Here is a 16,586-nt window from a genome sequence, read left to right on the forward strand (position 1 = left end):
ATTTGATTTGATTTGATTTAATCGATTTGAATTTTTAATAATTTTTTATTTTTTATACTTTATTTTTAATATTTTAAAATTTAATTGAAATATTTTAATTTTAATATAATTTAATTTCTCTATATTATTGAAAATAATATATTATTATTACTAATCAGTTTAGTTGAATTTTTTTAATTTTTTCTGATTAAAACCGAATCGAACTGAAATAATTAAAATTTTTAAAATTAAAAATCGAATCAAACCAAAATAAATAAAAAACTGAATCGAATTTTCAAATTAATTCAATTCAATCGATTTTTTCAATTTAAATCGAATACGTATTGTCATAATATTTTTTTAAAAGTTAAGTTAACTTTAAACTTTTTAACCAAACTATTGAACTTTTTTAAAAGTTAATTTTGGTAATTTATCAAACAATTAACTTGCTTATTTTTAAATTAACTTACAAATCAAAAATACTTTTTATATAAAAAATTAGAAGTGGTCAAATTAAACACCATAGATTTTTTTTCAACAACTTCACTCTTTTATATGAAGACAATATTTTTTAAGGAAATTAAAATATTATCCTACTTTGAAAGTCATTCTTTAATTTTTAATTATTTAAAATTAAAGACATATTTCATTCAATTAATGCAAATTGTTATTAAATGCTATTTTCCTCTCATGAAGAAAATTCATTTTTCAGTAATTTTTGTTTTAATTTCTTAATTTATTCTTATTTAATATGGACTGAAAAAGTAATTTTTATTAATTTTTAAAAATACTTTAATAACATGAATTATTTAATTTTTAACTATACTAACTAAATTTTATTACTTCATATAAAAATAAGAATCAATTTATAACAAATAGAATATTAACTACTGGTTACTAGTTAAATGAATTTTAATTATTAGTTATTCAATAAAAATAAAATATTTTATGTAATTACTTTATTTTTAGTTTATTGTATTTGTACTTTATGCTTTTTAGTTTTAAATTTGAAGATAGTTAATTATCAAGTGAAAATTTCACTTTAAAAAGGAAAAAAATTTTAAATAAAGAGATTATAATTAAAAATTTCTCAAAATAGATATTATAATTCTAAAAAAAAAAAGAGATTCACATAAAGTAAAGGGTGGGACTAAGGGCCTAGAGTCAAGCTTATTTTATCTTCAAAATCAAGCTGTTTTTGCATTGAGCTTTTCTCGGCTATGGGCGGTGGAATCCTAACCATGGACAAGGTGGAAGTTTCGTTTCACTTTGCGACTTTTTTATCGAAGTTTCGTTTATACTCGTGTATATGGTATTTATTCCAGTTGCATGTTACTTTCTATGCAGTTGCATTATAGCTGAACGATGGTTGAGCGGTGAGTTTAGCGCCAGAGTGCAGAACACATCTATAGGATTGCTCTATAACTATTCGAGATTGAAAATGCCATAACTTTAGTTTTTTGCCTTTACTTCCAATTGACAAGATTGGCTCAGCTGTATATAGAATATGCTTGGTATATTTTATCTTTCTCCTAGTCTATTAGGTTGCGGTTGGATTGCTAATTTGATTCTTGCTCTTTGGGATTGGCTTTTCATGTATTCGCATGTATAGTCGCCAATAGTTAAATTGTTTCTTTGCATTTGATCTTGTTTGTCAGTGCTATTTAAGCAGAAAAGGCTATGGTTGCTATAGGAAATATCTTTTTTGGGTTGGATAGTGTATTTTTAGGTTTCTTCAAAACTAATCGGACCTTGTAATTTGATACACATTTAGACTTTTAATGTAAAATATTTATATGGTTAAAAAAAAATCTACACAAGTGACAATAGTATAAAAATAAAAAACAAATTTCAATGGTTGTAAAATTAACCCTAATTTTAGTTTAATTAATTAAAATAAATCTATAATAAAGAACCAGCATCTCAAGTAATTTTTGGAAAAATTAGGTTCCTGAAATTTATTAGATTATTTCCATAATTACTAAGTTGAATTAAAACATGTTTTTCTATTTCATTCGTCATTTATTCACTCTATTTTTTAACACATATTAAATATAATTTTTTTACTCTACTTTTTAAAAATTAAATTTTATTAAATATTAAGAGATATTTTAAAAATAAAATAAAATAAAATATACTTATAATAATCAATTTATATATATAATATAAAAAAACAATAATTTTAAAATAAAAAAGTAAAAATTATGAAATAAAGAAAATATTTATTATACTGTATATTAATAGAGATCATTAACCGTTCATTAAATGTTACAAATTTTATTTTAAATTTATTTTTTTTATTATTTTAAATAAACTATTCGGTCACTCTTTTAATAATAGATCAGTCATTCTTTTAATATTTTGTTAGATAATAAATTAAATAATTTATAATAATAAAATATTAATTAGAAGGGAGAGAAGCGAGAAGAGAGTGACCGCGTGAGCGACTATTTGTCTATGGTTCCGCTGACTTTGGGCGGCGAATCTCCATCTGTTTTGTTTTATTCCTTTGAGTTTTGTTTAATTTCTGCGATGTGTGTTTTTGGGTTTCCTTCAGCTATCGATGGAGGCTTCTCCCTATTTTATCGGTGTGGTTATTTTGGTGTGTTGAAGACGGATCGCCAGTGCTTGTTGTTGAGGGAGTTTGATTTGCAACCTGTGTGATAGGAACTGAGAATCTGCTTTCTGCTTTCTATCCATGGGAAGCCTTGCATGCATTGACGATGGCAGCTTGGGGCTGCCACCGTCACTTCCGGTGAACAATGCATCTCCAGGTGAGATCATCGAGAGCTCTGTCATCATCTCCTCCCGATGGTGTGGGTGTTGTTGTTGTTAGTCCGGATTTATACTAAATCGCCTTGCTTGGATCTTGCAGACTTATTTAGAAATAGAACTGCCACTCCACTGACATTGGTTGTGGTGAACGTGAGGATCCGATTGTGTTAGAGGTGTGCCGGCTAGTTTTTGCCATGACGGTTTTAGCTCGTCATCTCTAAATTTTTGGCGGTGCCGCTTCACTTGTCAGTGTCTATGAATTTAATTAGTTTGTTGGGTTTGATTTTTTGTGATTTGATTTTCTAGATTGTGGTTTGAATTGAGTTTGATTTGTACTTCTAGATTTGTTTAATCGGCTCTTTTGTACTCTTTATCTTTGGCCCGGCAAAAATATATATATATATATTTTTTCACATTTGATAAAAAAAAATTTATAATATTAAAATTTTTTATAATAATTATTTTTAAAATAATAAAATGACCTTTTAATTGGTTTAAGAATTATAGAAATAAATTAACGTAATTTTTAAAATATAATGGACGTCTTTATTGATTTCATTATTTTTTTTTAAATTTGTTATTAGATTTTTGTATTTTTTAAAAAATTCACAAATTCTTTATCCAAATTACTCCATCAAAAGATATGTAAATTAAGAAATTTTGTAATTTTTAATTCAAATAAATTGTTAAATATTTTAAATATTTATATTATTTAATTTATATAATTCAAATTAGATATATTATGTTTAAAAAATATATCATTTAATCTATCTGAAAAATTATAAAGCAAGTTGAAAAATAATTTATTTCATAGATAGATAAACATTTTGATTTTATAAATTAAAAGAGTCAACTGATTTAAAATATAAATAAATAAGTATTATTATAATTAAAAAAAAAGATCTATGTAGTTTTTTTAAAAAATAGTTGAAATTATAATTATATTCCTATATTAATTGAGATTAAAAATTTATTTTTATATTTAATTAAATAAAAAATTAAAATTTTAAATTAAAAAATAAATTTTATTATATTTTAAATAAAATTTATTTTAATTTTAAATTATGTGTTAAAATTATATACTCGAAAATATGAAAAATTAATTTTCCTTGGTATTTAAATCGTTTCTAATTGTATCCGAGAATCCCTCATCAAAATTTACCTTCAGAAAAAAAAAAAAAAAGACAAAAACTTGATCGGTGGATCAAAGAGGAGAGCCAAAAACAGACTTTCTATAATTATTTTCCAAATTTACCTAATTTTTTTTTTCTTTTAAATAAATTATTTCACATTTTTTTAGTCCTCACCTTTGACTGTCACCAGCGCATTATAGCAACAAATAACCAAAAAAAAAAAACGAAAAGCAAGAAAAGAAGTATCACACACAACAAAAAACCAAAAGAGAAAGCCGAAGGCCCTTGTACACAACCTACAAAAATGGATCTACCGTCGCCACTTTCTCTCTCTATTTTCTGATCCCCTGCTTCCTCCAAACGGTATCGTCTTGATAGAGCTTCTTCTTCATATCCAGAATTTTCTGGTTCGATCGGTACGCTTTTTACCTTTGATTCTATGTTTTGGCTCAAGTTTCGTAGTTTTTCTTTTTTCTTGATGCTTTTTTTTATATAAATTTTGGATTGTTAGCTTATGGTATTTGAGGGTTTGGATCGGTTTGTATTGGGTTGGATCTCGTCGGAGTTCCGATTTCGGCATCTTGGTTTTGCTTGTTCTGTTATCCGGGGACTTTATATATTTTTCTCTGACATATCCTTGCTAATTTTGTATTTTAGAATTTCGTTGATCCTATTTGTTTTTTTTTTCTTGAATTTTTTTATTTTTTTATTTTTGTTTCTTTTGTTGTTGGATCTTTGATATTATACTGTTTTCATTTTCCCTTAATTGCTTTTGATAATTTATATATTTTTGCTATTTGTGGTCGTTCAGAATCTCTTTTGGGCTTTGTTTTGATTTTTATGTGTTTTAATGTGTGTATAAAATTTGATTTTTGAGGTCAAGCTTTTTATATGGAATTATTTGTCATTAAGAGCACTGCATGAATTTTATTGCATACAAATCTGTTGAAATGGATTCATAATATTTAAGCAGGCTCTTCACAAAAATGGAGTGCATTTGTTATTTTTCTCTTGATTTCCTTGTGCGATTACATATGTTGGTTACTTGGTTTAATGGTTAGCTTTTGTGTGATTCTGAGCCTAAATTTTCCTGGAAGATTTTATTTACGAGTTTAACATGTTAAAAACATAGATTCTTCAATATTATTGTGTTTGGTTGAAGAAAGCGGATAAAAGTTTGGATTTCTTATTTTTTAACCAGTAAGGCAGAGCCTGAAAATATTTGGCAACATTCAGTAATCTGTTCAGCTGGAATTTACACAATAAACTTTGTAGCTTGTGCTTTAGATGTAAATAAAGATTTTCTGGTTCTAATTAGGTTTGAACTTTGGATTATCTCATGTATGTGTTTTAGTTCATTAATAAATTATAATGCGTTTTTGATGGAGTGTGAGATGAGAAATATATACTTTATGTTACATAGTTTAAGTTATATTTTCTGATTGTCACAGGTAAATGTTTAGTTCTATCACTTGCAAGGATAAGAAGTACTTTTAACTTGTCTGACAAATGGCTTCTGTGGGTGTGGCACCTACTGTTGTGAGAGAAGCTGGTGGCAATAATGCTGGTGTTGATAAATTACCTGAGGAGATGAATGATATGAAAATTAGGGATGATAAAGTAGGGCATTCTCGTCTATTGTTTTTGCCTCCATCGCTTGTGCTTTACTGGTTTTTGAATATAGCCTAACTGATTTTCCTTACTTTGTAGGAAATGGAAGCAACAGTAGTTGATGGCAATGGTACAGAGACAGGTCATATTATAGTTACAACAATTGGTGGTAGAAATGGTCAGCCAAAGCAGGTACCCTTGTTTCTGTTTCCCTTTAAATTTGTGGTGTCTCAGCTATTGAATCTTATTTGATTCCAATCCTCATTAGATGTGATGAGATGATCCAAAAAAGAGTTTTTTTTTTTTTTTTTGCGTCAGATTTTTGTCACAGTGCTCAATTTTATTTTCTTTTCTATTTTTCTTTATTGAATCTTCTCCAACTCTACTTCCAGACTATAAGCTACATGGCTGAGCGTGTTGTTGGACATGGATCTTTTGGAGTTGTTTTCCAGGTATGAAATTATTACATTTGATTGAATTATTGGGCAGTTATGTATTGCAGTATTGGTTTGCATTTTCCAAGTTTGAACTAACCTGTAAGGATTTCATTCTTTAATTGGGATTTTAATTCAGGCAAAGTGCTTGGAGACTGGTGAAAGTGTTGCTATAAAGAAAGTTCTTCAAGATAAGAGGTACAAGAACCGTGAACTGCAAACCATGCGACTTCTTGACCACCCAAATGTTGTCTCATTAAAGCATTGCTTCTTTTCAACTACTGAGAAGGATGAGCTTTACCTTAATTTGGTTCTTGAGTATGTCCCTGAAACTGTTCACCGGGTGATTAAACACTACAACAAGTTGAATCAGAGAATGCCACTGATATATGTGAAACTTTATGCATACCAGGTATGGAGTGGGCCACTTGAATTTGGTACTGGGGTGGTGTTTTATTAGGTTGCAGCCTTTGCCATTTTCTTTTTTTACATCTTTTATCCAGTTCTTTGTCATGTAATTTTCATCTCTGCGGCGCTAGTTACTTTTTTTCACTTAATGCGAAATGGTCTCTTCTTGAAACAGTAGTTCATCAGAATTGACATTGGCAAGTTATTGACATATTGTTGATAATTGGGCAGATCTTCAGGGCATTATCATACATCCACCGTGCAATTGGAGTGTGTCACCGGGACATTAAACCTCAAAACCTTTTGGTATGAGACTTTGGCATGTATAAGTTTTATATACAACTGTGTAATTGAAGTGAAAAAGCTTATAAACAAATATGTATTTGTACTGAAGCCACTGGTGCTCATTCATCATATGATCAAAATAGTATTATATTCTGAGTGAGGTTCTATATAACTCCAAAATTACATGAAATGACTGCATATGCTCTTCCATTCTAATTCACTCAACACTTTTTCAAGTTAGCTGAAAAGTATTTTCTTGGTGCAGGTTAATCCTCATACTCACCAGGTTAAATTGTGTGATTTTGGAAGTGCAAAAGTCTTGGTATGTTCCTTTTTTCATTGTTATTTCCTGCCATTTAGTTGTTTTTGACAATTTGGGATTGAGATGTTTGATAATTTATTTTGACAGGTCAAAGGGGAGCCAAATATATCTTATATATGTTCTAGATATTATAGAGCGCCAGAGCTAATATTTGGGGCAACTGAGTACACAACAGCTATTGACATCTGGTCTGCTGGCTGTGTTCTTGCTGAACTACTGCTGGGACAGGTAGGAGGTTTCTGTATGCAGTGTTCATTGCCTTCCTTTTTGTGTATGTAGCCACCCTAAAATCTTAAATCAGTATGTCGTTTCTCTCAGCCTCTATTTCCTGGTGAAAGTGGAGTTGACCAGCTTGTCGAGATCATCAAGGTAATTTTCCTTTTAATTATTGAGTGAAAAGTGTTTTAGATTAAATTTGATATTCAATATGGAATCTCTCTTCCTGATTTGGGTAACATGTATTTTTGCTTCTTAAGTAACTCTCTTCATTTATTTATTACTTCTAAGCAAAATTTTTTTTTTTTGGGCAGGTTTTGGGCACTCCAACAAGAGAGGAAATTAAATGCATGAACCCAAATTATACAGAGTACAAATTTCCTCAGATTAAAGCTCATCCATGGCATAAGGTATTTAGCATTTGAGGTGGATGGATTGCGTTTATGTTAAAACAGCATAGTTATTCATTAACTCCCTTTTGTTTCTCATTTCTAGATATTCCACAAGCGCATGCCTCCAGAGGCTGTTGATCTAGTTTCAAGGCTTCTGCAATACTCTCCTAACCTACGGTGTACTGCTGTGAGTGTACCTTTTCCTTTTCCTTTTCCCCTCTTTTTTCCTTTTCTATGTTTAGTTTCGAAGAGTACATTAGTGAATGTGTCTCCTCCATTGATGTTGCTTTTTGCTGTTTGATTTTGCAAGTCTTTTGATTATTTATTAATCATTTAATGCAGACCTAGGAGTATTGGAATCAATATATAGAGCTTAGTCAATTGTGACCATGAAATGATTTGATTTATGAGTATAGAAATTGAACATGTTAGATGTTCTCTAATGATAATGGCCTGGGCTTTTCACATTATGCTTTGTATGATTTAATGCTGTACTGTTTTGCAAGGATTTGATCTCTATGATTATGGTACTTTTTCTGTACTTACAATGCAGTTGGATGCCTTGACTCATCCCTTTTTTGATGAGTTGCGTGACCCTAACACCCGCCTACCAAATGGACGTTTCCTTCCACCGTTGTTTAACTTCAAATCTCATGGTATGCGAATTAGTCTATTTGTAGCAAGGCTAGTATCCTTATTTTTATGGTGTCTTTTAATGACATTGCTACTGCTTGGATCTTGATCATGTAGAACTGAAGGGTGTTGCAGCTGAGACACTGGCAAAATTGATACCAGAACATGCAAGAAAGCAATGTGCGTTTCTTGCCTTGTAACTGAACATGAAACTTAGGGAACTTTGGCAAAGTGATGTCTGCCTTATCCTGATATGGAAGTATGATGTTTGTTCCTCTATCTTATGCTATTTGGGTTATCTTTATTTTCACTTGATTTTGTTGTACCTTGTTATTATGTAAAAGCAGATTTAGAGACGTGGTTCTTGATGTTTGCCCAAGCCTCCATGGGTGGTCTATTCCTGTATCACAATATATTGTAACATTACAAAATCAGACTAGTATCAAGTGGCTTATTTATATTTCAATTTCAGCAAGACTTTTTTTTTTTTTTTTTTTTCTTTCGTGTTTTGGTTATTGATATGTTGATGATGAAGCCATTTGCCATGAGGGGGGCACAGGCCCAGTTGCAGGCGCAGGTGTTGGCCATGAAGGGAGCTCAGGCTCAGGCGTTCTATTTATCTGTCAAAACTCAAAAAAGAGCGTCATTTAGCAACTACTAACTGCCCGTTTGTGCTAGTCTGGTGATTGAATAGCTGCAATGCAAATTGAACTTGTGTTCTTCAATCTGAGCCTTCAATGATCAAGTTCTCCGTCTTTTCTCTCTCAAGTTTCCTTGAACTCCCCTGTTTTTATTTGTGTTTACGCATAAATTTAAAAGCTTAACACATTTCACTTTAAAATTGTATTTTTTAAAAATATACAATAATTTAAAAGCTAACATTTTCCCTCCTGTTACATATATATAAAGAAAGTGGTGGAATCTAAATAAACTTCCCACCTGATTTTTAAAAAATTATTTTGTATTAATCAATTTTATTGAGACCCTCAAATGTTAAAAATAAAATGTTTGCTGCACAACAAATGAAAAATTAAAAGGTAGAACCTTTTTTCATATCAATTATATATTTTTCTTTTGAAACCATGATGAAAATAATTTAATATATTTTATAATGTTTAATTTTTTTTAAAATTTTTGTTCCCTTAAATTAATTTATTATAATTTTTTAAAACAAAATTATCATGCTTTGACTTGTTGGGGTGACTGATAACTGGCTTGTACCCAATAGCCATCCCTAATATGTTTGATAAATTTGATGGATTAGCTACTAATTGCCAATCTGTCATCTTCAAACAAAAAAAGATTTTTTTTTATTGAAACTATATTATATTTTTCAAAATTTAATAATTATATAACTTTTGAATCTTCTAATTGATTTTCTACATTAACAAATTACTTAATTATAATAAATAATAAATAAATACAAAAATATTTTTAACGAGCTTTAATTTATTGATAATAAAATTATCGTCAAAGTTAAGATATCTCAAATTCACTTCTAGTCACATTCAGTTGAATAAAAATAAATAAATAAATAAATAAATACAAAAATATTATAAACTAATTATAATATTATTTTATATATTAAAAATATATAAATAATTAAATTATAATTTATATTTTAGAAAATAGATTAATAATGTTGTAGGGCGTATTAATATTTACACATCAAGAGCGTAAGTTATCTACAATTTTATTAAATTACTTAAAATATGTTATAATCCGTCTAAATGTTGCTCTGAGGAGGCAGAGCGGAAAATGCCGTTGGGAAAGTATTACTGTGATTACTGCGGCAAGGAATTCCAAGACACTCCGGTTGCCCGGAAACGGCATCTCCAGAGTTCTTCTCACCACCGAGCCAAATCCCTCTGGTACAACTCCTTCAAATCCACAGGTACGCTTCTACACGCTCACCTTCAATGCATATTATGCAAATAACTCTTTCCTTTTATTGATATGGGATTGCAGACCCCAACCAGGCTTACATCGACGGCGGCGCCGGCTTTGCTAAAGGAGTCTGCAATCGGTTCGTCAAATCGGTATCTTTTTCCTCCCAATTTTTATGGGTTTTATTAATTTATTGGTATGATTTTTTGGGTTTCGTTTATCTGTTGCGTGTAGTTATTCGATTTGTGAATTTCCTTCGTTTGTTTTCAAGGGATTTTGTCCTTACGGGGATTCTTGTAAGTACTTGCATCCCACCAGCAGCAACAACCTTCAAACTAATGGTAGTCTTTCTCAAGGTAATTTTTTGTCGTGATTTCTGACTGGTTAATATGTAATATGCCAATGAAAGTTGAAATTTTAATTCCTTAACTGAGAAGTATTTTTTAAATTGTTTTCATGTCTAATGCAATCTTAATATTCAGCTACAGGCCTCATGAATAATGTTCAGTCACCAGTTATTCTAGGAAATCAATTAGTTGGAGGAATCTCTTTGCCTGGTAAATCAATTTTATTCATTGCTGAGATTTAACCCTATGTTTGGATCCTAAATTGGGCTAGATAATTGGAGAGAAATTAAACAGAGAAAGAAGAAAAGAAATTTAATTTACTTTAGATTGTTTGGATAAATGAGTAGTTTAGAGGAAAGAATTGTGTTTTATACCTATCTCCCTCCATTTCCACCAGTTTGGAGGGAAATATTTTGAGGCATTTGTAACAAATTGGGAAATACAATTTTCCTTCTTTTCCTCTTGTTTCTCTTCATTTCTCCTCCTTAATTCATGTCCAAACAAGAGAATTTTGAGAATTTTCTTTTCTTTTCCTCTCTTCTCTCCATTTCCCTCAAACCAAACAAAACTGCTACTCTTTTTTCTCAATATGATCCTTTCATGTTGTACAAAACTTGGGCTTGTATATTTTGAGATCAGTTGCAATGAGGCAAGCATGCACTTGTATTATATTAGATATGATTGTCATGGAATTATTTGGACAACTAGAACATTTTTATGTCATGCCTCATCACTAAAGCTTTTGGTAACTACTTTAATAATTAACTTTATCCTCATCATGATTAACAGGCGATATGTTAAGAGATAGCATGGGAATGCCATGGGGTAATCTGCCTCCATCACTACAGCCTCCTCCAGAGGGTGGATATCCGCCTTTTCCATTTGTGGATTGGGGTTAGGTCTGTTACCCCATGTTTTGTTATGCCTGCACTATAAATATGCTTATATATAGTTGTTGCCTGTATAGTCAATACATTGTCTCAAGATCTCAATCGTCAACTCGTCATGGATACATGCTGTTTGCTTGTTTGTCACAATCACTATAAAGAATAGATCATTTTGTGTACCCTCAATTGTCTCTTGTATTTGTTGTCAGATTGTAGCAAGACTGTAGATTTCCTGTTTTTCTCATGTAGCACCAATGATGTGAGTAGTTGTGATTTTAGCACACTGCAGAACATGAATGCAAGGCTGGCAAAACATCAAACACATTGCAGACTACATGAGTGTGTGAGTATTAACCCTGTCATGGCTCAAGCTTCTTGTTGCTGGCAGTCTATCCCACGTAGAATCATCTGGCATACCTGAAACAGAAACTAAAATTTTGTGAAATTTCATCATTTCAGTTTATCGTTTGAATAAAATCTTCATATATGAGAGAGACACTATTAGGCGTAAGAAGAGATCATTCAAAACTTTGGCGAAGAGGATAATAAAATCAAGAATCTCATATGATAATTTTAATATAAAAATGTGAAGACCGTTTGCATTTGATGCTTTGTTTGGATTCCAATAAGAATAAATATAATCTTGTTTAGCCGACCAGCATATTTGGGCCAAATTAAACATTGTCCATCTTCCACCAAACAAACCATACTCCTTTCTCCACTCACCTCAAAATTTCACATGCTGCAGAAAAAAAACTCCTTTTTTAAAGCTTTATTTTCCGTGGTTACTAAATTTTCTTATTAAAGAATTGTCAAAACCAACCACTTAAGACAAAGCAGCAGCAGCATGAGTTAATGAATGTCAATGCTAGAAGCTAATGAATGACTAGACCAACTCAAAATCTATTAAGCTATTGGTCAGTTGAGTTTCTGCAAATTATAAAGAATTTACATTTGATTGACTCCGATATTATTCAATAAAACTCTGCCAAAAAGGTTTTTTATTATTATTATTATTATTTAAAAAATCTCTAATGGGTTGTCCATACCCCAATGCCACACAAAATTTGTAAGCATTATTTTCCCCAGTAAAAGTTGATGTAAATATAATTCACTTTTTATTTAATATTCATTTATTTTTAAAAAATAATTTACAATATGATTATCAACTTGTTCATAGAAAAATTATATATATTGATAGAGGATAATATATAAAAGATAACTAATTTAGAATTATGACATATATACACGACTTATCAGCGTTTGAAAGTGATTGGACTAGTCTGAACTCTCTAGCGCCATAATTTTTGATATTTGATTTCTCAGTTTTTTGAACACTCGTACAATACTTTATATGCACTTGCTTTAACTATTTAGACTTAATGTATGTCAGAAAAAATATGTTCTTAACCAACTAAAAATTAAATGAGCTCAATTGTCTATTATTAATTAGCAGATTAAAAATTTTATATCAATAAGACACTCATACAATATTTTATATGTACATACTTTAGCCGCCTAGACTTAACGTATATTAAAAAATGTATGTTTCTGTTCGACTAAAAATTAAATTAGCCAATTATCCATTATTAATGAGTAGACTATAAAATTATTAAAAATATAATTATATACTTTAAAGAGACATGTGCCGAATATACTTTGTACGAATAGAAATATAAATATCTCTGTCTTTATTGAGAATATGACTTTCATTTTGTCTTCTTAAACTTCATAGAATATGACTTTCATTTTGTCTTCTTAAACTTCATAACTCTCGATGCAATTCTAAAACCTTAAACTCTCCAAACATTTTAAATATTTAAAACCTAGCTATTACTCCGGTCATTGATTACATCCATTTAGCACTATCCTTCTTATTCATATTACTTAATAACTTCTTATCAGCCACATATTACTATTTTATTAATCGATAGATTTACCAATTATCTATAAAATAGAGTGTAAATTACCATCGATCGACTAAATTAATTCATGAAATTATATTACTTTCCATAATTACACTTAAGACAGTGAAATATTTGTAGCAAATTGCAAGAACTATGAAGCCAATATGTCTGCTATGAAGAGTAAAGAGTGCTGCAGTAAAGAAGTAAAGGTTGTAACAATAAAGAATTACTAGGGAGATAAGAGATTGGACCATTAAAAAGAAAGAAAAATGCCCATATATGCGGACTCCACATTCTCACAAGTAAAGCCAATCTCTAATTTGAAGAGGTCGGTCTTATGCCTTCATTAAAAAAATATATCTCAAGACAAAGCATCCACTAATTATTCCAATAATAAAAACCAACTCTATCTTCTATTTAAATAATAATGATATGATTTTACCCCAAAAAATTTTTAAAAAATCTATTATTTAATCTTTATATTATAGAAAAATAAATTAAAACATTCTTAAAATTTAAAAATTCTATTAATAAGTCATTCCACTAGTTTTAACGGTTAAATATTTTACTATTTAGTTTCTGTGATATGAAAAAATTCATTAATCGGTTCTTTAGTTTTATGAAAGTGTCTACTAATTGATACTTAACGGTTAGTAAACTTTTTAATTTCAGTGATATTTTAATGTATTTTTTAAAATTAATATACTAATTAATAAATTTTTCTATAATACAAGGATCAAATAGTAATTTTTCCTAAATTTTAACTTCACGTTCCCAATATATATATATGATTCACACCGGCTCATATCCCAAGTCCTCGACGAGTTTGCAACACCCTCAAGTGGTTTTCAAGTTCAACTTCCTTGAATGTGGGTGCCTTGCTTCTCTCTAATATCCTTGTAAACGTGATCTCTCCTCTGGAAAAAAAGGTTGTCAAAGCTTTGTTTGGGTTCTGTCGATGGTGGAGGCGTCATCTTGAACTTGGTTAACGCCTAGTGATCAAAGAGGCCTACTCTACAGTTTATTAGCTCTAACATTTTGTTCCATAAATAACCCAACATTTTCATTTTTCACCCTACTCCCTGTCAAAATTAAAGAGCTACATTGAACATGGCATTGTCTTTAATTTTCCTTTTGGTTTTTGCACTCTCCTTGTGTTCCTTCTTTACTTCCATTGAAGGAAGATTTCATGGCCTCACAAAACAAAAATACTTGCATATAGTCTCTAAAATTTCACTACCGCCTTCTCCAGTTCCTGCTCTTGCTCCTGTTCCTGCACCTGCACCGCAGGCTGCTAGTCCAAGTTACATTGCAAGTTCTCCTAGTCCTGAACCTAGTTCTGTTAGAGTTTTTGATGTGTTATCTTTTGGTGCTGTTGGTGATGGTGCCTCAGATGATACACAAGCATTCAAGATGGCGTGGGACGCTGCCTGCCAGACCGAATTTTCGGTTCTTCTTGCTCCTGTTGGTTATAGTTTCATGATACTGCCAACTATCTTCACAGGACCTTGCAAAAATGGCCTTGTGTTTCAGGTAATAATGTGGGATGGTAAACTTTTTTATAATCTGAATCTTCCTGATAATTCAAGTACCCTTTTCTTTGGAAAGCAAACTCATACTTATAACTTCGTTATTTTGCTGCTGTAATGTGAAGATTGATGGAACCATATTGCCACCTGATGGCCCTGAGTCGTGGCCAACAAAGACTAGCAAACGACAATGGCTGGTCTTCTACAGAATCAATGAAATGTCAATGCAAGGGGGAGGTGTCATAGATGGGAAAGGAGAGAAATGGTGGAATCTCCCCTGCAAGCCTCACAAAGTAGGTCTTTCAGGCAATTTTTGTTTCTCAGATAATTTTTTTCACAGAAAATTTCTTAAATATCTCCACTAACATGCTAAGCTAATAAAAAAAACAGGGGACGCATGGAACATCACTTGGTCCTTGTGACAGCCCAGTTGTAAGCATACACGACTGAAATTTTTCAGAAAAATTATTTACAATATAAAGAATATGTTTCTTCAAAATTACACTAATGGGTTTATAATGCAGGCCATAAGGTTTTTCATGAGCTCCAATTTGAGAGTCCAAGGACTTAGAGTAAAGAACAGTCCTCAATTCCATTTCAGGTTTGATAATTGTCAAAATGTTCATGTAGAAATGCTCAGCATTATAGCACCAGCTTCAAGTCCTAACACGGATGGAATTCACATTGAGAGCACGAACAACGTTCAGATATATAATTCAATCGTATCGAATGGTAATTCTAATAGATTATATCTCTTTCTTCTCCTTCCTATCTAATATAAAATTTCCTCTCAGGTGCCATTTATGTTCCCTGGTTTTCCTGCAGGGGATGATTGTATCTCAATTGGGGCTGGTTGCTATAATGTAAAAATAAGGAATATAACATGTGGTCCAAGCCATGGAATAAGGTAAATATTCACTTCCTGATTCTAAATTTGCTACAAGTGGTACAAAAAGTTTTAAGTTTGGCAGCTCTAGAAAGCTGCTGATAAGTTTAACTTTCAACTTATCAGCAGCTTCATCTATGGTGGACCAGAACTTTTAGTGCATAATGCATTTTTGATATCTCACTTTACTCCTAGCTTCAGTGAACTTCTAGTCAAGAATAGGCTAAAATAGTTAATACCTGGTGGCAGCATTGGGAGTCTTGGGGTTCACAACACACGGGCCTGCGTATCGAACATTACAGTGACTGATTCAGTGATCAAGAATTCTGATAATGGTGTTAGAATCAAAACATGGCAAGGAGGCTATGGCTGTGTATCTAAAGTCACATTCAACAATATTCATATGGACACAGTTCGGAACCCGATTATTATAGATCAATTCTACTGTCTGAGCAAGAACTGCACTAACCAAACAACTGCAGTATATATTTCTGATATTTCCTACACAAACATTAAGGGGACATACGATGTTAGGAGTCCACCCTTGCACTTGGCCTGCAGCGACTCAGTTCCTTGCTCTAACCTTATACTGTCAGATATTGAGCTGCTTCCTGCTAAAGGGCAATTCATGGCAGATCCTTTCTGCTGGAATGCTTTTGGGGCTACGCAGACAGTTACCATCCCACCAGTACTTTGCTTATCGGAAGGCATCCCAAGATTTGTGGATCAGACCATGGTTGATCAGTGTTGAGAGACTTGGATCAATTAAACCCACATGTAAAGCAGATGGAGCTATGTATCATCATGAAAAATTTCAATACCAGACCTTCAAGCTATAGTTTTAAATTTTAACCACCAGATTATTCCTAGGCTGGCAAGAAGTTCACTACAATGATAATAGTTCGCCAAGACTTTTCAAGTGTAAGCAAAATAAAGGGTATTTAACTATTTATAA

The 16,586-nt window shown here is 31.2% G+C and overlaps 3 protein-coding genes across 6 annotated transcripts; all 3 read left to right on the forward strand.

Moving 5' to 3' along the window:
- Positions 1 to 4,064: 4,064 nt before the first annotated feature.
- Positions 4,065 to 8,654, forward strand: LOC110621182 (shaggy-related protein kinase alpha). 2 transcript variants are annotated; one of them, XM_021765330.2, is made up of 13 exons: positions 4,065 to 4,303; positions 5,339 to 5,507; positions 5,598 to 5,690; positions 5,891 to 5,950; positions 6,072 to 6,344; positions 6,572 to 6,646; positions 6,891 to 6,947; positions 7,035 to 7,175; positions 7,266 to 7,316; positions 7,478 to 7,573; positions 7,659 to 7,742; positions 8,109 to 8,211; positions 8,306 to 8,654. In XM_021765330.2, the coding sequence occupies exons 2-13, from the start codon at positions 5,397 to 5,399 to the stop codon at positions 8,386 to 8,388; spliced, it is 1,227 nt and encodes a 408-aa protein (XP_021621022.1). In that variant the 5' UTR covers positions 4,065 to 4,303; positions 5,339 to 5,396; the 3' UTR covers positions 8,389 to 8,654. The 2 variants fall into 2 exon arrangements, with proteins under 2 accessions (XP_021621022.1, XP_021621023.1); XM_021765331.2 differs by lacking the exon at positions 5,339 to 5,507 and having other exon boundaries at positions 4,095 to 4,303.
- A 1,229-nt stretch (positions 8,655 to 9,883) lies between these two features.
- Positions 9,884 to 11,553, forward strand: LOC110620424 (zinc finger CCCH domain-containing protein 3). 3 transcript variants are annotated; one of them, XM_021764151.2, is made up of 5 exons: positions 9,885 to 10,082; positions 10,157 to 10,227; positions 10,347 to 10,431; positions 10,564 to 10,632; positions 11,212 to 11,553. In XM_021764151.2, exons 1-5 carry the CDS (start codon positions 9,947 to 9,949, stop codon positions 11,319 to 11,321), a joined length of 471 nt encoding a protein of 156 aa, XP_021619843.1. In that variant the 5' UTR covers positions 9,885 to 9,946; the 3' UTR covers positions 11,322 to 11,553. The 3 variants fall into 3 exon arrangements, with proteins under 3 accessions (XP_021619844.1, XP_021619843.1, XP_021619842.1); XM_021764150.2 differs by having other exon boundaries at positions 9,887 to 10,082; positions 10,558 to 10,632; XM_021764152.2 differs by lacking the exon at positions 10,564 to 10,632 and having other exon boundaries at positions 9,884 to 10,082.
- A 2,493-nt stretch (positions 11,554 to 14,046) lies between these two features.
- LOC110621657 (polygalacturonase At1g48100) lies at positions 14,047 to 16,382 on the forward strand. The gene is made up of 6 exons (XM_021765927.2): positions 14,047 to 14,749; positions 14,871 to 15,038; positions 15,136 to 15,177; positions 15,270 to 15,477; positions 15,571 to 15,652; positions 15,881 to 16,382. The coding sequence occupies exons 1-6, from the start codon at positions 14,327 to 14,329 to the stop codon at positions 16,380 to 16,382; spliced, it is 1,425 nt and encodes a 474-aa protein (XP_021621619.1). The 5' UTR covers positions 14,047 to 14,326.
- The last annotated feature ends 204 nt before the right edge of the window (positions 16,383 to 16,586 follow it).

Source organism: Manihot esculenta, chromosome 8 (assembly GCF_001659605.2).
Source record: "Manihot esculenta cultivar AM560-2 chromosome 8, M.esculenta_v8, whole genome shotgun sequence".
Taxonomy (NCBI): domain Eukaryota; kingdom Viridiplantae; phylum Streptophyta; class Magnoliopsida; order Malpighiales; family Euphorbiaceae; genus Manihot; species Manihot esculenta.

What these genes read in the sequence shown, in the direction of transcription:
- LOC110621182 (XM_021765330.2), top strand. Translation starts at nt 5,397, where the DNA reads ATGGCTTCTGTGGGTGTGGCACCTACTGTTGTGAGAGAAGCTGGTGGC. An exon ending in CTTTTGGAGTTGTTTTCCAG is followed by an intron (nt 5,951 to 6,071) that starts GTATGAAATTAT and finishes ATTTTAATTCAG; the next exon opens with GCAAAGTGCTTGGAGACTGG. An exon ending in TTAAACCTCAAAACCTTTTG is followed by an intron (nt 6,647 to 6,890) that starts GTATGAGACTTT and finishes TTCTTGGTGCAG; the next exon opens with GTTAATCCTCATACTCACCA.
- LOC110620424 (XM_021764150.2), top strand. Translation starts at nt 9,947, where the DNA reads ATGCCGTTGGGAAAGTATTACTGTGATTACTGCGGCAAGGAATTCCAA. An exon ending in CAACTCCTTCAAATCCACAG is followed by an intron (nt 10,083 to 10,156) that starts GTACGCTTCTAC and finishes ATGGGATTGCAG; the next exon opens with ACCCCAACCAGGCTTACATC. An exon ending in GCAATCGGTTCGTCAAATCG is followed by an intron (nt 10,228 to 10,346) that starts GTATCTTTTTCC and finishes TTTGTTTTCAAG; the next exon opens with GGATTTTGTCCTTACGGGGA.
- LOC110621657 (XM_021765927.2), top strand. Translation starts at nt 14,327, where the DNA reads ATGGCATTGTCTTTAATTTTCCTTTTGGTTTTTGCACTCTCCTTGTGT. An exon ending in AAAATGGCCTTGTGTTTCAG is followed by an intron (nt 14,750 to 14,870) that starts GTAATAATGTGG and finishes TGTAATGTGAAG; the next exon opens with ATTGATGGAACCATATTGCC. An exon ending in TAATTCAATCGTATCGAATG is followed by an intron (nt 15,478 to 15,570) that starts GTAATTCTAATA and finishes GTTTTCCTGCAG; the next exon opens with GGGATGATTGTATCTCAATT.